Here is a 26,382-nt window from a genome sequence, read left to right as displayed (position 1 = left end):
TAAAAATACTGAAGAGAATATAATTCGGTAACATGATTGGATGCAAAATTAACATACAAAATATCATAACCTTCCGATATACAATAACCCGTGAGAAGATATAAGAAATGCTTCAGTTACAATAGCACAAACAAAACAAGAAAAATACTTAGGAATAAACATTAAAAGATGTATAGAAAGTCTACATAAAGAAAGCATCTGAATGCTACTGAGAGATCCCAAAAGAGGTCTGACCATGAGAAAAGACATGTTCTTAGATTGGAAGAGAAAACATAGTAAACATGTTAAATCTCTCTAAATTAATCTATAGTTTTAAAATGACTCAACGAAAATAGCAAACAGGTGTTAGCTGGTTTTTTTTTCTTTCTTTCTTTTTAACCAGACAATCTGATTCTAAGGTTCTATGGAAAAAGAAACAAGAAGAGTCAGGGAAATTAGGAGGGGGAGTAATGTGTGTGGTGTGGGGAATTAGCCCACGAGGAGTAAAGCATATTATAAAGCTACAATTTTAAATCAATATGGGCCTACTTATGAGAAATACATCAGGCAGAACACAAAGTCCAGAAGTGAACCCAGATCCAGTCATTTAGGAAATGATGATGATTATATTTCAAGTGAATGGAGGGGGAGACAGATTTTTAAATAAATGGTATTGGTTTGGCCATTCGAAAAGAAGTAAATTTAAATACTTTCCTTATACCAATATTGTATATATATATATCAATATTGTATATATATCAAGATTAATACATGTACAAAAATAAGCCACAGCGATGCATCAAAAGCAGTATTTAGAGGGATATTTATAGCCTTAAGTCGATGTATTAGAAAAGAAGAAAGATTGAAAATCAATGAACCAAGCAACCATCTCAAGAACTTTGGAAAATAGACCCAAAATAAACAGAAGGAAGGATACGATAAAGACAATGTAGAAACTAATGAAATAGCAGACAAACATACAATAGAGAAGATCATTAAAGTCAGAAGTTTGTCCTTTGAGAAGTCTAATTTTTTTAAATGAAACCATAAAAGTACTTTAAAAATGTGGGGAAAATCATTATAATTTTGGATGGAGAAGACCTAAGCATGATATAATCACAGGCACTCCCTTTAACCTTCTGTTTTGTTCTCCAAATCACTTCTCACCATCTTGCACTCAATTCACTTTCCCGTTTATCTGCTTGTTGTCTGCTCCCCAATTAGACTAATGCTATATGCTCAACAGCTAGAAAGTCCTGCCACATGGTAGGTGTTTAGATAGAGATATCTGTTCAGTGACTGCTTAAAGAGTGGGGGAGGTATTTCTTTAATATACAAAGAGTTCCTAAAAATCAGTAAGAAAAAGAGAGAAGGATATGAATAGAAAGTTCATAGAAAACAAAATACAAGTAGTTCTTACACATATAAAAAGATACTCAATTTCATTCGTAATGCAGAAATGCAAATTGAAAACTGAGATACAATTTTTTACCTATTGGGTTGGCAAATACACTAAAAAAAAAGATCAATAACACTCGTGCTGTTAATGGGAGAAGAATTAAATTGTACAGTCTCTGTGGAAGATAATTAAACCATATTTATCAAAATTACAAAGGCACATACCCACGGCCCATTGACCATAGTTATCAAAAGCACAGACTCATTTTGCACATGTGTTTGTTTAAAGACATTCTTCAAAGATATTCCGTAGCAGTGTTTGTAATTTTAAAAAATGGAAACAATTTAGATGTCTATCAACAAGAAACTGTTTAAATAATTTATGGTACCTCCATGCACTGAAATTCTTTGCAGTCATCGAAATGAACAAGTATGCTCTCTTTTTCCTGGTTTGGAAACATCTCCACAATGTACTGTTAAATGAAAAAAACATGCAGAATGGTGTGGAGAGGGTGTGACCATTTGTGTATTGTAGAGGCATAAAATATTTCTGGAACGATACATAAGAAACTAATACTAGTGCTTGCCTCTAGAGCAAGGAACTACGGGGTTGGGGGCAGGTATGGAAAAAAAGATTTACTTTTCATCATATACCTTTTGAATTTTATACCTGTACCGTCTATATTCAATATCTATATCTGCTTCTATCTGCACATGAGATCTCTAGAAAGGGAGTGCCTAAAACTCCACAGTGACTTTTCTGCAGAGTGGACTGGGGCTGGAGGACCCTGGAAAGGGAACCTTAGAATTGGACTTACTTTAGTTTTACTCTTTCATTTTTTTGACGATGTGCAATTCTTACCCATCCATTAAAATAGCAAAACGCATTTCTCCTTGCTCCTCTGGACTGCCCCTTTCCCTCTCTCTCTCCTGGGTCCCCACCTCCCCTCCTAACCCTCCATTCAGACACACTCTGCTTGGACGGTGGAATCAGACAGATGCAGATTCTTATTCTGACTCCGAGCTCCTCTCCTCATTTGTAAAAGGGGGATAACAGCAGTATCTGTATTACTGGGTGCGGTGAGGCTTAAATGAGATAACATATATCCAGTGAGTGCTCAATAAATGACAGCTCCTGTTAGCATTCGCTTGCTTTTCTGGAACGTGGCTATAACACCCATGGAGGGCTGCGTGGCTGAACCCTTCCAAGTCTTGTGCTGGATTGTATACTTCCTCCCTGTAGCAGCTACCTCCAAACTTCAAAGGAAGAAAGAAGTGGCAACCGCTTTGAGTAATCAGAGTATCTCCTACTATCTACTGAGAGCCGCAAGAACGTTCCTTTTGTTGGTACTCAGGGGAGTGGTGAAGGAGGGTGTCCCCCATTGCCCACAAGCCCAGCATTCTGGGACCCCCAAATTCCCAGAGTGAAGGAAGCCTGTTCAATGTAAAGAGAAGGGGGGGTCTGCTCTTGTAGGAGCCATAGCAACCGGGTATGGGGTGGGGAAGGGAATGTGCCAGGTCATAAGAGGAAGGGAGGGGGCTGTGTGCCCCGATTGCAGGATACGGGAGGGAGAATCAGATGTAAAACCTGCCTTGCCCCAGGGCCAGCATGGAGCTTTCCATACCAGAGTCAAATATAGACCCATTTCCATAAAAGCACCAGCCTGCTACTATAAATACCTCAGCCAGTTTTCCAGGGTTCTCATGTGACTTTGATGCCTACCTTCTTGTCTGCGGGGATCCGTCACCATGGTGACCAGACCACATGACCAGCCACTCTTCATTCACCGCAAGTTGCAGCATCCTGGTTTGGGGGTGGGGTGGTGAAGGGGGCTGGAGGGAGGGACGAGGAGAGGGAGAATGAGGATGAACAATGAATAAAGAAAAATTGCCCAGTCTTGGGAGGAGACTGCAGAATTCTAGCTTCACTGCAAGGATGCTCTGACAGAATTATTGATTCTCCAAGCTGCCTGTCAGGTTAGGGACATTTTTAGTTGAGAAGCTTTAGACATCCCTGATTCTGAGTCAGAGAAGCAAAAGTTCAGAGCTGGAAGACACTTCCCCTGCACCTCTAAGCCACTACCTTTGTCAGAGGAAGAAAATCAGATGCAGAAAAGTGACTTGTCCAAGGTCACATGGCAAGTCATTTGCAACACTAGGGACAGAACGGTGGCACGTGACATCAGCAGGCTCCTCTTCACATATTTCAGCCTCAGCTCTGGCCTGTGGCTGCAAGGGCCGTAGAGATGTGTGACTGGTGAGTGGGACTCGGGTACCTTTGCTCCCAGGTTATCCCACCTGGTTGGAGTCATGGGGCCTCCAAGAAGGTGAAAACAGCTCATTTAGTCTGTGCCAGGACTGGCCTTGGCCCCTGACCCCTGGCCGATAAATGAGGAGAGAGGGGCTAATAAATCATGAGAAGTCCGGCAGTGTCTGAGCAAAGGCAGATGTAATCCTTGGAAATCTTTTTTGATCAAAATGTCCCAGATCTGCCCCCATCCAGCTGAATCCTTCAAACATCACCCAGTCCTTCGCCCTTTCTTGCTTGGTGCTGAGGATGAGATGAAAAGGCAGGAAAAGACCCGTCCTTCCCTCACAGAGCTGCCCTGCTTAGGTATATATGGATAAGCAAATAGAAGAGAATCCAGTTAAAGTTCTGCTCCAGAGATGTTTCAGCCTAAGGTGGGCTACAGAAGTCAGGGAAGGCTTCCAGGAGGAGGTGCAGAGGAGGGCCCAAGGAATATTCTCAGGGATATCAGGTTGTGGCACAGGACCAGGTATGTGGGCAGGAGGACAGTGCTCTGACTGAAGTGGGCGGAGGGGGCAACGCTGGCCAAGCCTTAGGATAGGACGCTGCCTACCGGAGAGCTGATTCACATGGTTCAGTCACGTGGGTTCAAGCAGCCAGTGGTGAAGAGTCCCGGAGGAGATGGATTCAGAGAAGACAAAGAAACTCTTGCCTTGAAATATTATATTCCTGAAAGAGACAGAGAACAAACACAGATATCAGCAGTGGGCTGTGTCGTCACCCAGCCTTGGGACAGATGTCCTGCAGGCTCCACAGAGGTTGAAACCCACCGTACTGGAGGCTGGTAGCAGCTGGAGTGGCCCAGGGCTCCGTCTTCCTTATGCATCACCTACGCGTCTCCATGGAGCTGTGGACACAGCGCCCCACCTGCCCCTGCCCCACCAACTGCAGACTGGCCATAATAGCCATCCTCAACCTCAAAGGTGAGACCAGTTAGTCTGATGAGGGAGGTCTGTGCAGGCCCGTGAGCAGCCGCACTTCGTCTGGGTTTCACCACCAGCTGAGCACCCACGCTGTGTGTTTACCAAGACCGCCAGCTACTGGACTCCAGAGACGGTGCCCAATGTGTTTCTATACGCCCCTCCCCCGGCTCACAGCAGGGGCACGAGGTGGAAGCACAAATTCACTCATTGCTAGTTGGTGTTAGCTCGGCGGTGCAGACAGAGCACAGCTTTGGAGACAGACCCGATTCTGTCCCTCCCTCATGTGACCTTGGGGAGCTTATTGAGACCTCAGGTGCTTATCTGTACAAGGGGATAATGTTACCTACATTTGTGAAAATGAGAGGCAATGATTACCAAGTGTCTGGCACACAGTTAAATGGCAGTGGTCTTTGGGGGTACATGAATGGGTACATTTCCTTGTGGGTCCCCAGCCTCCATGTCATTTGCTCCAGAATTCCCTGAGTCGTCCCACCTGGGACCTTCCTGTGCACCATCCCGCCCGCCTAGAAGCTTCTCCCACTTGGCTCCACTCCTCAGAAGCCTTTCTGTCCTTCAAAGCCCCATTTCAACGCCACTCCCTCCTGCCCACAGGATGCCCCGGGGCAGCTCGGTGAGTACTTATTATTGGCCCTGGTGCTGTCCTTCACACAGCACAGCCTGCTGTTAGTGGCAATGCCGACAAGAACAATCATTGTGCAACACCATTTACGGCGCTAAGCACCTAACATACATGAGACAGAGAGGGTGAGTGACTTGTCTGTGGTCACACAGCTAAAATGTGGCATGGGTGGGATAAACACAAGTCCCCCCGGTCCCATGGCTTCTGCATCCTCACTGTCAATTATACTCTCACTTGACCATCTTCACTCTCTCCAACAATATTAGAAGCCAGTGTGGTGTGGCAGAAAAAATACAGATCCGTGAGTCAGCTAGAAATGGGTTTAAAGCTCACCGTTGCCACCGACAAGTTGGGTGGCTGTAAGTCCTGTCCTCTGCAAAGCTGTTTCCTCACAGCTATGAGCGGTTCAGTGACACGATGGGCCGATCTTACAACAACCGACATCACCGCTCAGACATCCTGTCTTCCCCAGGAGGCGGGACTGTAAGAAAAGCATTTGCTAGGACTGGACGCCGACCTGCACCAGCACCATTCTAAGGGCTCCTGGGCATTTTTCATTGTCTTCCCGACAACCAACGCTACGAAGTAGACACTTCTTACTATCCTCATTGTCCAAAACGAAAGCTTACAGAAGTTAAGAAACTTGTCCAGGGTGACATAACCAAGCAACAGCACTGGGATTTGACCCAGATCCACCCAACCATGAGTCATGTGGCCTCTCTACAAGGCAGGTGATGAACGATTCCTCATCCACATCTGCTATAAGATAGTTCAAGCAGGAATCACCAATTCTGTTTTACAGACGGAGAAGCAAAAGCCTGAGGGTATTAAGTGACTTGCCCAAGGTCACAAGCCAGCTGGTGGCAGAGTCAGTTCTAGAGCTCAGGGCTGGTAAACCCAGTGCTCCACTTTCCCCCTCGCTCCCTGCAGCCTGTGGCTGAGATTCTTGAGAGGGAGACTGCGGGACTCTGGGACCATGGCCAGGAAGCTGGCCTCCGGCCTCATCCTGGGCCCAGGAAGCCTCCAACCATGGAGGAATTTGCTTTGAAGACAAAGGATGACTGACTCCTGGCAAGGAGACTCATTCTTCTTTCTGCTCCAGACAAATGGGAAGGTGCTGCAGATTCCATAATAAATCTTTTTGCTAAAGATGATGCATCATTCTGGGCTGGTTATGTGCACAGTCTTTGGACAGGATACAAGTCAATTAGTGGAACCAAGTTCCCAGCACTGAACAGAGATATTTTCATCGAGTGGTTGTAATGGAGCCAAAAAGCCTCCCGGGGATCCAGCTGGGAACTGGGTCCACTTGAAGTTTGATGTGGGGGTGACTGTTCTTCACAGTGGTGAGAACTGCCCGGGAGCCCAGCAGGGAAGGTGACCCCGACTCCTATCATGATGGCCTTCACGCTGTGTTTGTCCCTGAGGTCACCACAAGCTGTGGGCCAGCCAGGATTATTCTGCTTATTTTAGAATCCCCAGCCTAACGTGTCCTCACTCTTAGCTGCCTCGATTTGGGGAAAGGAATTGCTCTTCCAGGCCAAACCCCAAGAACAGAGCTGGAAACAGGGCCTTGCTTCCCCAGCCCTGAGGCTCAGAAACACTTTCCTTTTACCCTGAGGAGCTCCTTATGTGAGCCCCGAACACTTCCAGGTCATCCTTCTGCCCCCCCAAAGCCTCTCAGCCATCAGAGCTTGCGGAGGCTGGCCCCTGGGAACTGCTCTGCGCTAGCAGACCGGCCTTCCCGTATCCCCCAAACCCTAAATGAAGTACAGGCTCGTCCTCCGAGGTCAGGAATTTTAAACCTAAAACGTTTGCTGCTCCAAGAGGGTCTTCTGGCCTGAGTGCAGCATTCAGTGTTTCAGAACCAAGGTTTAAGGTACTAGCAAGAACACTGGCCTGGGAGACACAGGCTTCACTTACTGCTGTGTGGCTTTGGGTAGGTCTTTAACCTCTCTGGGCCCCAATTTCCTCATGTAAAAATGTGACCAATGATTCTTTTTAGCTCCAAAATGCTAAGATCCATCCTATGGGTTTTTAAGAAGGCAGTTGGAGGCAGCTGGAGCATAAGATGAGGGGCTGGAGGTGATAAGAAATAGGGAGGGGAGAGATTAAACAGAGAGAGCAGGAGTCTGAATCACAGAAGTTGAATGTCATGTTAAAAAGCTTAGGTTTTCTTTTAAAGCTAATGGAGAACAAGGGGAAAATTTTAAGCATGGGAATGGAGTTGCCAGATTTAGCAAATAAAAAAGACCAGACATGTAGCTAAATTTGAACGGGGCATCCTGTATTTTATCTGGCAACCCTGCATGGGAGTGATAGAGAAAGGCTTTTGGCCACTGAGTGGGGAATGTATTGGAGGGGACAAAACAGGAAGCAAAAAGACCGGTTAGGAGGTTATTTTTATATCCCAGGCAATAGTTACAAAAGTTAATATTTGTTGAATACTTGTTTTTTGTCAGGCACTGTGCTAAGCATTTTGTGTATATAAATTCATGTAATTCTCATACATAACAAGGAGTGATATCTAAGCATTTTGTGTATATAAATTCGTGTAATTCTCACATAACAAGGAGTGATATCTAGTATCATTCCCGTTTTACAGGTGAGAAGACTGCAGCACAGAGAGGTTAAATAACTTGTTGAGGTCACACAGCTAGTTAGTGGCAGAACTGGGATTGGAGTCCCAAGATCACATGTCTAAACACTGCAACATACCCCTGGGGGCAATGAGAGCCGGGGCCAGGAAGTGGGAACTCGATGACAGTTAGAAGCTGTTTAGAAGCCCTTGGGCGGGATGTTGGGACACTGTAACTAGTAAAGAAGTGAGAAGGGAGGCTCAGGAGTCACATTGTGTTCAATTCACATGTTCAGATCACTTGATACTTTTCAAAGCAGGAAGAAGGGCTCATAAGAAAAAGAAGCCTGGCCAACTGACTACAGGCTACCCACTGCCTCAGAGGGTGGGGAAGGGCGCAAGGCTCATAACACCAGCATGGGCCAGGGAGCTGTGTCCTACACAACTAGACTGAGGAACAACGGCTTGAACCAGAGGTGGGGGGGGGGGGGGTGCGGGGAGGGGGAAGAAAGGGGGAAAGAAAAAAAAAGAAAGAAAAAGAACCAACACTTCTTCAGCTTCTACCAAACACCAGGCAGGTGTACAGCGACTCTGGAGGCATTGAGGAGGCCCAATCAGCAGCGTGGTAGTTGCTGGATGTGAGATAAGGGCGAGAGACGGGTGACGGCGGACTCGAGGGGTTCTGGTTTGGGAAGGCAGAGGGCGGTGTTAACCAGAGAGCCTTTGGGATCATGAACAGCATGGGTGTCTGGGCCCCAAGTGTGGGGGGTTGGAGAGAGAAGATACATCCTCTCCCAGCTCAACTTCTCAGATACAAGACAAAGAGGAAACAGAGGCCCAGCTCTAGAGGTTAAGTGACTGCTGGAGTCACACAGATGGTAGGTGTTAGGGCAGAAGCTGGAACTGAAGTCTCTTGACTGTATCTGGGGTGAGTGGCACAGACAACCCCCTTGTCTAAGTTCAAAGACGGGCTCAAGATGGAGACACCCCCAAACACAAGTCCTGGTCAGTATTTTGGGGCCACTGTTTGATGAAGTTTCAGGTGTTCCTACGCACTCAGCTCTGAGAGCAGATCTAGCCTCTTCCACTCTGAAAACAAAAGCTGAGGGCAGAGCTGGGCTGAATCTTAGGTACTGCGAGCCAAGAGCAGTCTCCCTGCAACAGTTTTTCTCCATCTGTGAACAATATCCACAGCAGAGTCATTTTGAGGATTAAAGGAGGTAAATAAATGGGAAAGCAACGCACAAATGTTAATTTGTGGTTGGGCTATTGTTTCGTTCTTCTGCCTCTGCCACTATTCCCTCACACCTTCCATCCTCCCCCATCTTCTGCTCTCCCGCTCTGTCCTCACATTTCCTTATCTTCCTTCCTTCTTTTTAGACGGTGGGACAGGGCCCAGTCTATGGAGCGTCTGCAAAGAAGCAGCCTAGAGACAGCATGCTGCCTCCCGTCTCAGCTAGCCTAGCTCACTCCTCCCTCTCCTTGCCAGCCCCCCCACCCACCCTCATACTCACGAATCACAAAGGACAGCCCACCACCTCAGGACCAGCTGGCCACCCCTTCCTGCTTCTACATCCAGGGGCCTCCTAAGGAGCCCCACCCACTGTTGCCCAGGGAGCTGCCAGAGGTGGCAGTAGGAACAAGCAGAGGCTCAGGGGTTGGGGAGGCTCTGGCTCTGATGGCCTGGAAATGTACAAAGCCTGTCCCTAGGGACCCAGCGAGAGACTGACGTCAAACCGAGGCTGAAAATATAATCTGGAAAGTCATGCGGCACTGAGACAAATGAGCCACTCTCCCTGCTAGGAACATGGAGTGTGAGGAAGAGACATAAACTCCAGCTCTTTAGAGTCTCCAGACAGCAGGGTTAGCCACTGCGAGGCGCTAGAATGCCTGCTGAGCGGTCTCGGGATCCCCAACACCCCATTAAGGGCACCTGCAACACCCTCTCTCCCCCCACACACACTCCTAAGAGCAACCAGTGCCCTGAGAACAGAGAGGCACCAAGGGAGCAGTAGGGGATGGCCCAGCACCCCTCCCCTCCCCAGGGTGTAGGGACAAGACCTCTCAAACCACACCCAGAGGGCCCAGCCAGCTGGGACCAATGACCCCGTATGGGGGCCGAGGTCCCAGCTGGCACTAAGCTCTGCAGCCCTTGCCGTCCTGGGGAGCTTGCCTTACTGTTATGGGGAGTAGGCTCTTCTCAGCGTGGTGTCCAGGGTCTTGGCATCTCGAGCAAAGAATTGAACGAGACACCGAAATACAGTGGTGAAAGAGTAGTTTATTAGAAGAGATAGTACACTCCAAAGAAATAGGACCGGACCTGAGCAACAGAGAATGGCTCAAGGGCCATTATTAGAAGAGAAAGTACATTCCAAAGGGTTTGGAGCTTTGGAGCGGGCCCCGAGCAAAGACAAGGCTCAAGAGAGGCTCAAAGGGCTTGGACTGGCGAGGACGTGGAGTTTTTATCCTTTTTTCTCTAGAATGGGCGGTTCCTTTCCCAGCTCGGGATCACTTGATTGACAAGAGGCAATTACCTCATCTTTTTAAACTTCGCATTTTCCTTCCCAGAATTCAGTCTGTTATAATGATATTAATGAACTTGCGGGCATATGTATATTATAATGACGGTATAATGAGGCCCAGGTGAAATGAAGGTCGTTGTGACCTTACTGCGCAGGTGCAAACGACTGGTCTAATCTAGTTGGGTATTTTGTACCCATTTGTAATTATCTACAGAGGTAGATGATTACAATGAAAAGGGGGAAATTTTGGGTGGAAAGGGGAGGTCTTTTGGGCAGCATTCTGTGGATTATGCAGGAATGCAGAGACCTGATGCCTATCTCTAACTGCCTGCCTTGTTTTCCCCTTGAGAGATGTGATCCCCATAAAATCTCGATGGGAAGTTGAGGGACAGGAGGTCTTTTCTTCTGTATCTGCTTCCTGTTGGACAGGGGCATAGAGCTGTCCCTATCTATTGGGGGGATTCATGGAACTTTCCCCCTATCTGATCTCAGATGAGAAGAAGGAGTCTCGAGATCTGCCTAGAAGACAGCGTTGGCTTCTTTGGTTGCTACTGGCAACCTTGCTGGGGCATCCTCCACATCCCCAAGGCCCCTGCATGAGGAAAAAGAGATTTTAATTAATCCATGCAACGAGTCATTCGGGTGTTGTTCATTGTCCAGGAGTTAGGCCCGGAACGGGTGGGTAGGAGAGAACACTAGGCTTCAAAGATTACAATGAACAAGTATGAATCACAAGTTTTCGGGTCATTATCTAAAGCAGGCGTAGGAGATTTCTATGATTCAGGTTAAAAACAATCTATTATTTACGATTAAGAAACTAACGGAGTTAAAACACTAAAGAAAGAAGACTTAGAATTTCTGTAGTGAGAAGGCCTTTCATTTGGCCTGTATCATTACCATCTCATTTTCTCTCCTCTCCCCAAGTACTTATTGGTGTCCCCTTTAATACAGGAGAAACTGAAGTCCAGAGCTGTTGGGTGGCCTGGTGCCTACTCCACACGCAGTCCCTTTCAGGGAGGGCCCTGGAAACCTCTGGAGCATATGGTGCTCAGAGACCAGACCGCCTGCCACTCTCAGACATCCAAGTAGCCCCCTCAGACTGGTGTGAAAGGAGCAGAGGAGCCCCAGGCTGAGGGCTAACCATGGAAATGGGGCTTTCTTTTTTTTCCTAAAGATTTTATTGGGGAGGGGGAACAGGACTTTATTGGGGAACAGTGTGTACTTCCAGGACTTTTTTTCCAAGTCAAGTTGTCCTTTCAATCTTAGTTGTGGAGGGTGCTGTTTCAGTTTCAAGTTGTTGTCCTTCCAGTCTTAGTTGTGTCGGGCGCAGCTCAGCTCCAGGTCCAGTTGCCATTGCTAGTTGCAGGGGACACAGCCCACCATCCCTTGCGGGAGTTGAACCGGCAACCTTATGGTTGAGAGCCGGCGCTCCAACCAACTGAGCCATCCTGGAGGCAGCTCAGCTCAAGGTGCCGTGTTCAATTTTAGTTGCAGGGGGTGCTGCCCACCATCCCTTGCGGAACTCGAGGTGTTGAACTGGCAACCTTGTGGTTGAGAGCCCCCTGGCCCATGTGGGAATCGAACCGGCAGCCTTCGGAGTTAGAAGCACGGAGCTCCAACCGCCTGAGCTACCGGCCGGCCCCCCAGATGCTCTTTTTAACCCCCAGCTCCGAAGCTGTCAACCCTCCGAATTCCCCCACCTCACTCCCCACCCCCAGCACCAAATTGCTCTCTCCTCTGAGCTTCTCCACAGAGGTTTCTCCTTACACGGCACCTTAGGGTGTCACGGACACGTCTGCCTCCTGCAGGGCTCCTCCCAGGCAGAGAGGAGACTTGCTCATCTCCGCAACCATCAGGGTTCAGCTCAGCCCAGCCAAATGGGGGTTTGACTCACGTTCATGGAACATAACCAAACAAGGTTCCCTGGGGACTGCCACCAGGCTTCTGGCTGGTCCCCTGAGAGTGCTCTACTCTTCCTGCAGGCCCGGAGCACCTACCTCTGCTGCAGCTTCTGGTGGCTGCGAGCCTGGGTATTGCTCAGGACGACCGGGTCTGGCCAGGAAAGCTGACTCCAACTGGAAGCTTTCTGAAGGTCCAGCATGAGCCAGTGTATGCTCAAGAGAGGGCCCCTGGACTCAGAGCTCCATGAGGGTGGGGGGAGACTCCGACTGCTCACTATTAGGTCCCCAGCCCAGCCCAGCACTGGTGCCTGGCACAGGGGAGAGGCACCTGACACACAGGCACTAAATAGTTACAAAGGCAGCTAGGAGACAGGAAGTGCAGCTGGGGGCTGGGTCAGACAGGACTTGGTCTGCCATTTATGGGCTGCGTGATCAGTCACTTGAGTTCTCTGAGTCTCTAAGAGGGGGGTAACCATGCCTGTCTCACCCACTGTTTAAATGTGATGGGACCTGTGTTTACTGCTGAGCCAGAAAATGGCAGGAGTTCCACAAACACTGGGAAGTGCAGACAGAGGCAGCGCTCACCCTCCCAGGCATCCCTGACTCTGGGGCCACTTCAGGGGCTCCCAGGGGGCCCCTCCCATCGAATGCACCTCCCCACTAGTTCACACGATGCCTCCTCCTGCACTGTGTTCCAGCAGGAGCCCCCTCTGTCAGACAGTAGATTACATGGGTTTAGTCCAAGGAATTGGCTTACGTGAGTGTGGGGGTGCCGGCTGAGCAGGGCCGAGGTCCATGGGGCAGGCAGGCAGGAAGGAAAAATCATGGGCAAGCTGAAAACCACAGGCAGGAGCTGAAGCTGCTGGTCACAGGCCTGAGTCCCTGCAAGGAAAGCCTAAGCCTTCTCTTCCCAAGCTTCCAACTGATTGAGTCAGGCACACCCAGTGTCATCTTCATACCTTCACGTCATCTGCTTAGGAACTTGAATCACGTGTGCAAAATCCCTTTACCTCAGCACCTAGATTAGGGTTTGATTGGGTAATGGGGAGAAGGGGGGGGGGCGGGGGATGTATGCTACAAAACGGCTGCTGCCTCCCTTCTCAGGAGAAACTATCACTTGCAGCCCCACCCCCACTCCCCACGCCCCGTCCAGAGTTCCCTCCCCCTTTTTGTTTCCTGCTGAAAAAAGTGGGTCGATGTTCCACAGAATTTCTCACAGGCCAACCACCTTCCAGCTTGTCGGAAAGTTAAAGTTTTCATTTCCAAGACTCTCAGCTAAGGGTTCATCACCCTGGCTTCTCCCAAGCAGATGCACCCACATGCGACGTGTGGGCGGCGCTGAGCCAGGTAAGAGTTGGCTCTTTGGGGTGGTGCTGGAGGCACTGGAGTACCTGTGGGGGGGCCCTGGGCTCCCATCCCTGGGACCCCAGGAGCCAAGCCACAGGCGGGTGGCAGTCTGCGTGTTGCTCTAATTCTGCAGCCGAGGGATCCTCGTCAACCACCCCCTCCCTGCAGTAGGTCCCTTTGGGAGCGCATCCTGTTGACTGCAACAGGGACCAGTGGACAAGTGGGGGAATAAGAGTAAGTCTTCATCCTACCTAGCACTTTCGAGTTTACAAAACACTTTTACATATTCGTGTTTATTGGGTGGTAGTTAAGAGCTTCACTGCTCCACAAGGAGGGCATTCTTCTCCCCATTGAACAGGTGAGCCCACTGAGGGTCAGAGAGACCAAGGGACCAACCCACAGTCTCACAGTTAGGGAGTGTCTCCAGGCTCCATCCCAAGTCTTCAGGTTCCAGCTCGAACACCGTTCTTTCTCACCGTCTTGCCTTCCTGTCCGAAAGGGCTGCCATAGTCACAGCACAGACGAGGGAAGAGCTGGGCTAAGATGGCTCCAGGAAACGAGGCAGCACAGAGAGCTGTAGAGTCTGGAGAAAAGACTCCTCACTTCAATTAAGGCGAAAATGCATTCTCCTCAAATGTCTTTGCCCAGGATGCCAGTTACGGGGCTGCTCACACAGAGTCATGGAGTCTGAGCGCCCGATGCTGCTGTCCCTGCAGCCAGGCTGTGCTGGAGGGAGGGGGCAGCAGTGGTTCAGGAAAGACAGCCATCCCGCGAGAACCCTCTCGTGGCCTCAACACTGTCACAGGACACATAGGGACAAAACCCCTCCAGTCTGTGTTCTAGTGTGTGTGTGTGTGTGTGTGTATGTGTGTGTGTGTGTAGAAGGCGGGTTGCACTTGGAGTTGGTCAGGGAAATAAAGTACAAGGGGGCGGGTAGAGCCTGAGAGGACCAAGGCTTTCTTTCCTCAATGTGCCATCATTCAAGTTTAAGCAGCATTGGTGTCCTGAGGTTGTCTGCATGAGATGAGCGACCTGTGGGCGGCTCCGAGGGCCTTCCCTGCCCTCCCTGATGGACAGCAGCTTTGATCCTGGGGTCTCTGGCTCATAAATAATGTCCCAGGCACGGGTGCCCTGGGACTTCTCCAAGGGCGGCTGGCTGACAAGGCCAATTCGGCCGGGCCTCGGCAGGCAGACCTGGCCCCACTGCAGCGCTGTGATGGGTTTATGGCCAGCGGGCAGACAGTAGTTACCTCAGATTTATCACCCTTCCACAAGGGCAGAGGGAGCCGCTAAAGGCTGCCAGGGAGCCCTTAAATCACTGTGATGGGAAATGCTGTTGGAGGGAGCGGAGGGCAGGTAGGTAGGAGCCATCCTGGGGGCTGGGGCTTCCTGTGGACTCCTCAGGTTACAGTCTTGTCCAGAGGGGGATTTACAGCCCTGGAACCCAGTGGAGCCAAGGAGCCCCCTGGGGAGGAGCCAGGAGGGACTGCAGGAGCTGAGCCAAAAGAATGAGGGTTCCTGGGGCCAGCCCAGCTGGTGAGAGGAAGTGCAGAGCCATGAGAGGAAGTACGGGGACCCAGCACCCAACGTGCTGGCCTCTGTGGCTGTGAGGCGCTTTGTCTTCGGCCAACACTGCAGATGTGCCCGCGAGGACAGTCCCACCTCCCTGGCAGGATGTCCATCTGTGAGCAAGGCTGATTGCGGCAACCTTGTGTGGGCAGATGTCTGGGCCATTTCTCTGGGGTGTGTCTGTTTTAAGGTTTATATCAGCAGAAGAGTGCACGCGTGCAACGAAGCCATTTCCCCTTATACCCGAGCCCTGGGCTGGGCAGATGCATTTATAGGTCAGTATTGCACATGTAGGCAGGTGGGTTCTGGGTCCCTGCCCACACCTGCCCACTGTGTGAGCCTGAGTAAATACAAGAGAAAGAAGACACAAGGAGGACGAGGAGAAGAGCTGGTGGTGGTTAATAGAAGGGTGACTACTTACGAAAGGAATGGGAAGGAAGAGAAGGTGAGCAGGGATAGGTGGAAGGAGACATAAGGAACAGTGAGAGAAACAGCTAAAAGCAAGCACCCAGATGTCCACAAAATGCAGCCAACTCGGCCCCAATGTGGTCAGAGAGAACAGGAGAGACAGGGTAGAGAGGAGATTCAGGAAGAAAAGCAGAAAGGATGGGAGAAGAGGAAGGTGACTCAAGAAGGGACGGGTGGGACAAGGCAGCCAGCAGAAAGCACCATCTGCTCCAGAGGGCACTGGGCCCGGGCTTTGCCGCGCATCTTGCCTCAGCCACCTCTATGAGCGACAGCTGGCTTGGCGCAGGACACTACCCCAGGGCAGCCTGCCTCCCTGCCATGGGCTGGCAGCCACCCAAGCCCAGCACAGAGCACAGGGTGTATAACGCAGGCGGGGGCAGGTGATCAGGAAGGCCAGCATGCCACCTTGGAGAGTTCATACAGAGAAGGAGTCTCTGTGCTTAGACAGACATGGGCTGACTGCAGGTTCAGGCAACCCTTGCAAAGCCAACCACCACCCAGGACACAAATGTGCACACCATGTGATCCTCTCCATGTCCCTATGTGTCCTATGAACACCCCTGTCCTGACGACATGAGGCATCACTTGGACATAGCAAAGTCGGCCAGGCCAGCTCTTCCTGCAGCGCTCACAGTTCCTGGGCTTGGCTCTGTGGTCTTCCTTTCTGTCCTCCAATTTGCTGCACGGGATCTTCTGGCCGAGCCACCTGGGCAGCCTGAACCCTCAAAGTCAAGGTCTGGATCCACACACTGCAAGTGGCGCAGAGCCTACATCTCCCTCTGCAAACCTGGTCTGTCACTGTAGCCCCACCCGACAGGTATGAGGTGTCTATTTGTTTGTGGGTGCACTCCTCGGGTGTGTCTGCATGTCCATGTGTCTCTGGATGTCATGAGGCACCCAGCAAAGTCAAAAGCGGGGTGTGCTGAGCAGGGACAGTTCTCCAGGTGTGACATGTGGAGCCCTGGGTGTCAGGAAATGTCCCTCAGGTGCCCCTCAACTGCCCTCCTTTGTCATCCTTCACCAGTTCAAATGCCACCTCCTCCTTGAAGGTTTCCTGAGACTCAGCTAGAGAGACCATTTCCCATTTGTGCTCCCACAACTGCTGGGCTGAGCCTAGCACTTTAGTTGGCTTACTACCAGTGATTTGATTAATACATACAGGACATATGACACAGTCAACACCTGCTGTGGGGGGGTGAGAGGGGCCTTTTTGATATCCCCTCTCTCTGAATGTGGGCAGGACGTGTGACTCTAACAGATTCGGGCATGTAGGATCTCTGGAGTCCCTGAAACATTGTAAGCTGCCTCATTCTTGAATATATGCAAGAATTTTCATCCTGGCAGACTATTCCCGGCCCCATCATTTGGGACTCTGGGCAAAAGCGACGTGCCTACCTACCAACACAGTACATCTCAAGTTTAGACTGTGGCTGGCCCTGAGGGGTTTCCTCGGCCCCTCCACTGCACCATGCAGTCAGGGACAGCAGGGGGCGCACTTCCCTCTAAACCGCCTTCTCAGAGAGACACGCTCCTTGTCTACCAACCTAAGTCCCTAGCACAAAACGTGGCACATAGTAGGACTATTATCGATGTTTATTGATCGAAAATAAAGGATTGATAAAATAGCACACAAACCAGGGAGCGGTGCCTGTTTCCCTCAGAAAGACTGTTTTGCCAGGAACCAGGGGACCAAGGGTATTGGCCTGCAGGTGATACAGGGCGGAGCTAAGAGGAGCAGCCAGGTTTCTCTGTGGATGGGAACACACAGCTGGAAACCTGGATGTGGTGAGTGTCCGGGGACGCCTCCTACTTGAGCAAAGTTATTACCTGTCGGGAGCTGTGTGTCCTTTCCTGGTAGGACAGAGGTGCTGTGGGGAAAGTGGCAATGCCACCGGCTGCAGTTTAAAAAGAGTGCTTTTCCCATTCCCACCTCAAGTGGGACAGCAGAGAAGGGAGTCTTCAGCTGGTTTGCTGGCACAGGTTTAAATTCACCTTTGAAATAAGGTGAAACCAGGTACAAGGAAGGATCTCCACGGCAGGCAGCCCAAGAGCTGGGGTTCTCCACGCAGAATAGGATTCTAACCCATCCTCACAGCCTGAGGCGCAGCCCTGCCCCCAGCCTCCCAAAGCACTCCCACCTGCAAGTTCATCCAGTAGGGGACAAAGCCTGTCACCCCACAGCAGGCAATGCACCATTGAGGAAAACTATCCCTAGGACAGGTGACAAATAAGTCCTCGTCAAGTTCCCAGTGCTAGTGTGTTCTCTCCTGTGCCCAGCTTTTCGGACAGGGATGGGAGCAGGGGGCCCTTGGAAGGGTCCGTGGTGGGAGGCACGCATGAGCACAGAAGGGCAGAACAACTTTCCTTCCTCCCAGTTTGGGCCTGGAGTCCTCTTCCCCTGCAGTGCTGGTGACAAAAGCCGTGGAGGTGGCTGCTCTCAGCGGTCCTGACACTCCCACTAACTAGAGAGAAAATAAAAGCTCCCCTATCCTTCATGCCAGCTTCTCTTGGCAAAAGAAATAAAACGGCCCACTTATTTTTATCGCTCACAGATTTCCTGGGAAATGGGCTATTAGTTCCCCTAATGTAAAGATAATAGGCTCATCCCCCTTGCAAATGGCACAGCCCCAGCACCAACGGCTCACAGAACCAGCAGGGGCTGCTCCTGTGAAGGACCAAGGGCCTGGGAGCAGGAGCAGCAGGACTAGGACCCTTTGGGAACCAGGGGGCAGGCTGGGGCACCCCACCCCCAATCTGCAGGTGCTGCCCCCTGACTTTCCTCTCCTCTCGGCTGGTGGGGGCAGGGGCTGAGGCAGCGGTAAGAGATGGTCATTAGCTAAATGAGGGTGTCTCCTTCTCCGGGTGGGGGGACCACTGCTGCTAAGCAGGCTCACAGAGCCAGAGATGGTCTCCAGGGTCTCTCCCTGCCTCTGCCACTGACCCCACCCCTGGAAGACATTACTCAATTGTACAGTGTTCACATCTAACCCTCCCAAACGCCTAGGGGTAAGGAGACACGATTATAAGGCGCCCCAATTAACAGGTGAAAAACATGAGGCTCAGACAGGTGAATCAAGGTCATGCAGCAAGACAATGGCTGAGGTAGGACTGGAATCAGAAACCGCGTCCCGCAGGCCAAGGACGGAATGTTTTTAGGGAACCAGGCCCTGCTTGTTCCTTTTATGACATTCTCTCTGTGTCCAGGGACCTCATAGGGGACCAGGCTCTCAGTGAGCTCCCTGTTCCCCTCGTATACAGGGTGAGGGCCTCCTCGGCCCTTGGCGAGGCACACACACCAGGAACAGAGAAAGGGCCTGGCAATCCTGTCTGCAGGGACTGGCCCTCCATGCTAAGCTCGGGGCCCTGTGAGGTGGTGGCTGGTGGCTGGGCATTTAGTCACACAGGCCATACGCCAGTTTTATGTTGCTGCTTTACTTGTGGTATTGATGTCCTGTCTCTCTATCGAGGCTGCACACTCCGGGAGGGCAAGGATCCTGACTGGCACCATTTTTGCCCCAGGGAGCCTGGGCATCCTGGGCAGGCAATGGGGACCCTGCGACACCTGTGAATTGATGGAGCATGGTTCTGTTCGCAGTGGCCATGGTGAGCGTGTCACTATGTAAACTGCCCTTTCTGCCTGAGCTTCAGTTTCCTGCTTTCCTGGTCTGTGTGCGTCTCCCTGTGACCTCCAGGCCTGGCGCGCAGTAGGTGGTCTCCTCCCATTCCTACCTCTGCTGTCTGTGTCCCTTAAGTTGTGTGAGGCACGAGCAGGCAAACGGCAAGGAAAGCCTCACCCAGAAGGCTGGGGACAGCTGACTATATCCCCTTCTCTTGGCTGTTCGGGGTCTGGAGGTAGGCGCCCTGGCCTGAGGCTGGAGGAAAGTGAACTCACGTTATCTTTGTTTCAAAGAAGAAAGAGGGTCTGTCTAGAACCATAGAGGTTGGCTAACAGCCCAGGGGGTTGCCAGGCATGTCTGGCAAACTGCCTGACCCAGGAGATGGTGCCCAGCCTACGGGGCGGGGGGCAGCCTTTGACAACCCTTTTGGGCTGCCCACGGGGGGATCAGAACCCCTTCTAGGGGATGATGGTGGGGTGGAATCATTCCGTGTTTCAGAGGGGAAACCACAGGCCCAAGAGATGACAGAGGGGTCCAAAGTCCCTCCAGCTTCTTTGAAGATGCAAAAAGGAGGCAGGACGCATCTACAGCAGCTACTGGGGAGTCACCAGGGAACATTAAGGACGAGGCTGGGCAAAGTTGGGCGTGCAAATAACTAGGGTGGCCGGTTTACCGATCAGCTTTCTCCTCCTCGTCTGGGGGCTCCGAGCCCACAGCCTCAGGCTCCCTCTCCTCTGCGGGCTCCACGACTGGCTCCTCCATTAGGAGGTCCCGTGCCAGCTGTTCCAGGTGTTCCAGGCTTATCCGCCGCAGGCGCTCCTCGTGCTCCTGCCTCAGCAGCCGAAGCACTGCCTTGGCATCCTGGGGCCCAAAGTGTTTGGCGAGGACCCGGGCCAGCTGGTGCCACAGGGGCTGGGGCTGGGGCTGGAGGACCTCCTCGGGTGCCGTCTTCTCCAGGGGCTGCATGATGACATTGATGGAGGCGTTCGGTCCGATGCGGTAGTCTGAGAGACACTTGTCATCAGCCGGAAGCTGGCCACGGAAAAGCAGGGGCTGCTGTTTCGCAGCCACCTACAGTGGCTTCAACACCAGCCTCTTCAGCATGGCCACGCTCTCCTGCCCAGACACACTCAGGCTGCGTCTCTGGCCCGGGAGCAGCTTGACCGTGAGGAACATGGGGGCTGAGAGCGGGTTCAGGAGGGATCCATGCTCTGGCGGCTACGCTGAGGGTTAAGGGGCCTGAAGAAGACGGCTTCTTCCTATCAGTGGAAGGTGGTGGCCCCAGGAGGCCGAGGGCCTAGCCCAGGAGGGCAGCCATTGGCTGTGCCCAGTGATGTCACAATGCTGCAGGCGGGCTCTGACCTTGGGGAAGTCAGAGGGACATTTGGGGCACAGAGCATCCTTCCTCCTTGGGACGACGGAGGAGGGTAGAAGAGGAGAAAAGAGGGGTCAGGAAAGAAAACAGAGGCTGGGGAGAAGGATGGGGAGATGGAGCGTGGGAGGGCCCAAGAGAACAGGGGGGCAGAAGGAACCACGTCCGTGTCGATTTACTCAGCAGCTCTGCCAGGACCCGTCCCTGCGGCCATGGCATCACAGCGGATACTTTCCGTCCTCGTGAAGCTTTCCACCTAGCGAGCCGGCTCACATTTATCGAGTGTCTTCCTTCTTCACGCACGTACACATTCTCTCGGATTCAGTGTCCTAGAAGCAATCCCTGAGACAGAGATTCCAGTGCACGGGTTTTGTTGTGTTTATTGGGAGGTGACCCCAGAAGGCACCAGTCAGGGGTGAGGAAGTGAGACAAGAAAGGGAGGGCAGCCCAACTGTACTGATGAGCAGGGGGCCTTTGAAGGCAGCGGGAGACTTCATTCCTGCTGCGCATTCTGGGCGGCTGCAGGGAGGCACGGAAGCCAGGTCTGTGGGCACCGCGTCCTGCCTTTGGTTAGTGGGGTACAGACTCCTTGGCCCCTGTGGTCCATCCATGTACAGAGCAGGCTCCTGTGACCAAAGGAAACCCTTGTGCAGAAGTTTGCAGAAGCGAGCAGTAAGAGGCCGTCAGGCTTTAAGGACCATGCGCGCTGAGGGGACAGGGCTGGGCCATCAACAGCGTCTGCCTCTCCACCTTGCCTGACTTAGTTCTCGCAGCCTCAGAGGCAGATACTGTTCTTGTCTCTGCAAGGGGGCTCAGCTTCATCGCCCAGCACGCAGGCGCTACTTCCCCATTCCCATGTCCTGCCTCCTGACACCCCTGCGCTGTGCCCTGTGTGTGCCAGGCACTAAGCAGGCACCCAGGGGTCCACGGTGGACAAGGAAAGGAGCACTTATGGGGACTCCACTGTGTCGGCAACTTCTATGCACAGGCAGGTGTTGGTTCAACTTGTTGACGATCTCTCTTCATCAGGGTTGGCACATGTAACCTTTGAGGAAGGTATTGTCTCACTTGAAACTGAGTGAGCGTGGAGGAGACCTGGCTGATGTCCCACAGCTGGTGGGGTGATTTTGTCAGGGATCCTCTCACCTCTCCCCAGCCGGCTGTGCTCTGCTGCGGTGCCTCTCCTCTTCTCTCCCTCCACCCCTTCCTCCCTCTCCCTCCAGCCTGGACTACACTTGAATGATACTGTTGCCGACATCCCTGGACTTTCCAGACATTGCCAGTCCACGGCACTTGGCCCTGAGCCCTCACCGGGGGTCGCTCCAACCTCCACCCCTCTCTTCTGGCCCTGGCAGCCTTGACAGGGGGAGAAAACACCCACGGACACCACAAACTTAGCTGGCCGTCCCCTCTCCCAGCCCCAGGCCCTCACTCTGGGCAGGTGATCCAAATCCAGTCCAGAGAGAAACGGAGCTCACATTTCAGGAATTCCCTAACATCTTGTCCCTTTTCTCACCTACCAGTGTGCCGCCCAATCCAGCTGCGCTTTCCCCACCTTCCTGCTCCTCTCCTCTCCTCTCCTCTCCTCTCCCCTACCGAACGAGCCCTCTTGTTATTTCCATTCTCCAAAATGCACAGACCCCCTACCTATGGCTCAGAACTCATGGTTCGCCTTCTCCTTCCGGTCCCACTTCCTCATGTCCACTCCTGCCGCAGCCAAAGGGGGCTTCCTAAACCAAATCGAGGTCAAGCCACTCCTTTGAGTAACATCGTCCACTTGAATCCTCTGCTTTTGGAATCCTCACCAGCTCCTCAGCCTGGCCTCCAAGGGCATCGTGGCCTGGTCCTGCTTCCCTCCCCAGCCTTCCTTGCACTGTCCACTCCAGCCACACCCACCTTCCATTTCCTCTACTTGCTTGTCCCATTTGAACTCTTCCACTCATCCTTCCAAATGCTCGTGAAAGATCACCTCCTCCATGAAGACTTCCCTGCTTTCCCCAGTCCTAGGTGGAGGTACTCCCACCTCCATAACCTGTGCCAACATAATTCCCCTTGAACATCCCCATGTGGGTGCACCCAGCACACAGCTGTTGTCTCCCTCACTGACTCTCAGAGGCAGAAAGTGGGTCTCATCCTTCTTTGTATCCTCCCACATGTAGAACCTGGTACATACAAGGCCTCAAAGGCATGTCTGTTGAGTGAAGAAGATAAAATTTAGACGTGCTGAGCCGTGCAGGTGGGTGCAGGCTGTGGAAAGACATATAAACCTGCCTGCAGCCTCTCCCTCACCAACCCCCTTCTCCCTGAGAGACATGAAAATCCGAAACTACATTAAAAATGAATCAAAATGATTCCAGTCTTTACCAAAGGATCTTCTATAGTATTCTTTAAATAACCAACTCCCTTGGTGCCTTTGAAATAAGATAGAATTTGCGGACGTCCATACAGTGTGTAGGGGCCCCGTAGACTCCATGACGGCGTTGGTGCAGAGGGAGGGTGGAGGTTTGAGTTGTCTTCGGCAGGAGAGGAAAAGGAGGTGAAATGAGGAGCAGAATCTGCCATCTCTCCCAGGCTATGGGACTTCTGGGGACGGGGGCAGGAGTTCTGAGCATGGAGGAAGATGGGAACCAGCCACCTGCCTGCAGTCTCTCCTCCTCGGACTGGTCTGAGCAGGATGCTGGCAGCCATTGGGAAGACATGCTGGGCCTGGGCTTCTAGAAGCACATGAGAGCCACAGCTCAGGTTTGGCTCTCCAAGGCCAGTGGCTGCTTGTAGGCAGCTTCCCCTGTGATAGGGGCTTTGAGGGCCAGAGCTGCTGGGTCACACTTTCCAAATCAGGTTTCCTGGCCTAGAGAGTCCCGGTGTCCTCATGGACCATGAGGACAGATGCTTTGGAATTAGGGGTGTCCCAGGAAGCTGAGAGAGATGGTCACCACATGACCCCTGCTTCTGTGCCTGGAGCTCACATTGCCCTCCCCAAGGGGAACAGTGGGGGCACCTTGCTGGGCCCTCAAATCATATTTGGAGCTTGGAAATGTCATAATTTTCCCTATGTTATTATTGCTTGCCTTAATTATAGAATTAGCATGAGAAAATGTGATTGTATAGTCAGCCTGTGCAATCAGACAATGATTGCCATAATGAGAGAGACGGTTAGCAGGAAAGAGTGAGCTCTGTGACTTGAGGGGAAGGACTGGATGTGTGCCGAGGGAACGCCGGATGGTAGCGGGCTCAGACCCCTCTCTAAAACAACTGCAAATGCAATCGTGTCATGGAAACAAGCACAGTGTCTGGGTGGAGGGGGACGAGGGGTGAGATGGGAGGCTGCTTTGGGGCAGGTCTGTGAACCCTCAGCTGCCTGCAGCTCTGGGCAGTGCTGCTGGGGCCTGACTAGACATGGGCACACTGCGGCTGTGACCTCCGTAGGATCCAAGCCAGGTGTGCAGCTGCCAGCCTGGGGCCTGCCTTGAGCAAGCTTGTTCGTTGAGTCTCATTTGCCTCCTCTGTCTCATGGGAGTGGGGTCACTGCTGAACCTCCATTGCAGGGCTGCTGTGAGGGCCAAAAGAAGCAGACCATGCCCCCAGGACCTAGCGGAGTGTCTGACCCATAAAGACACTCACTGTGTATTTATACAAACTTGTAAATGTGAGCTCTGTTATCGCAACTGTCAGGGGAGACCCATGGCATCCAGAAACATGCCCAAAGTGTGATTCCCCTGGTTCGGGGTGAGCTCCACTTGCACAGGTAAGCAGGCAAAGCAGCCATCTGCAGACCTGGCAGCCAAGGGGCTGAGAAATGCTTTCTGACAGCGGGGTTCCAGGCTGCGGGGAGTCTGCGCTACTCCTGGAGTGCATGAAAGGCTCCTCAGAAAGATCCATTAGATCTCTGCCCACCTCACACCCTGGGCAAGTTTTCAAGTTATGGCACTTTAATAACACCAGGTTGGCCTTCCAGGGTTGGTCTGGGGAGAAATCAAGGGACACTGGCAGAGCAACTGATGGAGACAAAGAGAGCAGAAGACAGACAGAGTGACAAACAGCAAGAGGGGAGGGGAATGGAGCACAGGAAGGCTGAGCACAGGAGAAACTTAGAAAGGGGAGGAGTACAGAGGGAGAAAAGAGAAGAGGAGAGGAGAGAAGGCAGAGGAGGACCACAGGAGGCAGAGGGAGAAGTTATAAACAGACACTGGGCCAGGAAAGGAAAGATGGGGGAAGAAGGAGCAGGAAGGAATCATTCCTGAAAAACAAAAGGCACAATATCTCTGTAGGCCCCCCTGCTGAGAACAGTGCCCTGCTTCCCCTCTCTGATAGTCTGGATATGCTTCCCGGGAGAACTCTGGCGGAGACAGTGGAGTCCAGGAAGCTGGTCATTGACAGGGCGGGTAAGAGCCTGAACGTGTGGTTCCGGCACCCCTGCCGCCTCCACCCCACGCCAACCCCACCATTCACCAGCATTTCCTGGGCGTCCATGACACGTGGGCACTCTGTAAGACCCTGGAGGAGAGACCACTGACTAGCCAGCAAGGGCTGCCCTCAGGCCCACCACCATGCTGCCTGAGACCCCCATTCAGACTGTGCTGCCTCCTGTAGCTGCCCCTTTAAGGAGGGTCTCTCTGGGCTGCTGGGTGCCGTCCGGCCTAGTCCAGGACAGGACAGGCAGCTCCTTGGGCGGCCTCTACCCCGGCTGCCCTCCAGAGTGCCTGGCACACAGTAGGTGCTATGTGGATAAATGAGGCCCATTACCCACCCCTCATCCACTGGCTGGCCCTGGCTGTCTCAACAGCTGTACCAAAGTGGCTCTGTGGCTGTTCCAGGTGGGGCCCCAAAGCCCCCTCACCCCCACGCAGGTCTGAGGGAGCTGAGGCTGAGGAGGTTGGGCCTGAGCCTGGAACAGAAGGGCAGCAGATGGCACAGGGCCACCGGAGTCATCCCAGCCTGCGCTCGCTGAGTGTGGGTGGCCCGGCATCTCTCCAGACCTTGGGCCCTGCATCCAACAACCTAAGTCCCGCTCTGCTTTGCCCGGAGAAGTCGGACCCTCACTGGGGGTAGCTCAGAAGCCTGGCCCAGAGTCCATGGGAGACTCAGACTCCCAACCTTCTGGAAAACCTCTTGGGGCTGCAGCGTGCTATGACCACTAGATGTCACTGGTGACCTCCCAGGCCGGCTCCAGCTGCTGACACCACCAAGCGTCAGGGTGCTCCCTCCCTCTAGGGGCCTGGGCACACAGAACTGGATGGGTCCAGAGGCTCATTCAGAGCCCAGCCCCTCCTCTGCAGACCGCCAGTACCCCCTGCATGCCCTTATAGGTCATGCTCCGGGCAGCCATACTCTGGGCACAGACATCAGTGCCCCCCCTGAGCTGGGTGCTGTGCCAGGTGCTGAGGTCGGAAGACAAGATAGTAAGACACGTCCCTGTGGGGGCGACACAGATAGGTAAAGCCATCATTTTCACCTATGCATAAACCTGACCATGGAGGGGAAGGAACTCCTGATCCAACAGGAGGCGGGGCCTGGTCAGAGAAACTTCACCAAGGAGGGAGATTGAGTCTGATAGAGGAGCTGCTGCACTGAAGAAGGCGAGTAGGGCATCCTGGCTGAGGGCCCAGCGTGCTCAAGTCCACCCGGAAGAGCGTGGGACTTGGTGCAGCAGGAGTGTGGTGAGACAGGAGGGGGGTGAGACAGGGCAGGACAAAACAGGCAGGGGCCAGTCACCTTCAGAGAAGTGTTCTCTACTGGGGACAAAGCTTCTCAGTTAAGCAC

The 26,382-nt window shown here is 52.4% G+C and overlaps 1 protein-coding gene and 1 long non-coding RNA gene across 2 annotated transcripts; both read right to left on the bottom strand.

Moving 5' to 3' along the window:
• Nucleotides 1-1,490: 1,490 nt before the first annotated feature.
• Nucleotides 1,491-5,617, bottom strand: LOC117014717 (uncharacterized). The gene is made up of 4 exons (XR_004421592.1): nt 5,582-5,617; nt 4,239-4,354; nt 3,101-3,210; nt 1,491-1,850 (listed from the first exon to the last, which is right to left on the bottom strand). It is a non-coding gene; the product is annotated as an uncharacterized LOC117014717 (long non-coding RNA).
• A 14,302-nt stretch (nt 5,618-19,919) lies between these two features.
• UBL4B (ubiquitin like 4B) lies at nt 19,920-20,426 on the bottom strand. The gene is given in 1 exon segment (XM_033093388.1): nt 19,920-20,426. A coding segment is annotated over 1 exon segment (507 nt).
• Nucleotides 20,427-26,382: the final 5,956 nt, after the last annotated feature.

The sequence above is a fragment of the Rhinolophus ferrumequinum genome, chromosome 22 (assembly GCF_004115265.2).
Source record: "Rhinolophus ferrumequinum isolate MPI-CBG mRhiFer1 chromosome 22, mRhiFer1_v1.p, whole genome shotgun sequence".
Taxonomy (NCBI): domain Eukaryota; kingdom Metazoa; phylum Chordata; class Mammalia; order Chiroptera; family Rhinolophidae; genus Rhinolophus; species Rhinolophus ferrumequinum.
The sequence above is the reverse complement of the archived record's forward strand: the minus strand, read 5'-3'. Positions and strand labels throughout refer to the sequence as shown.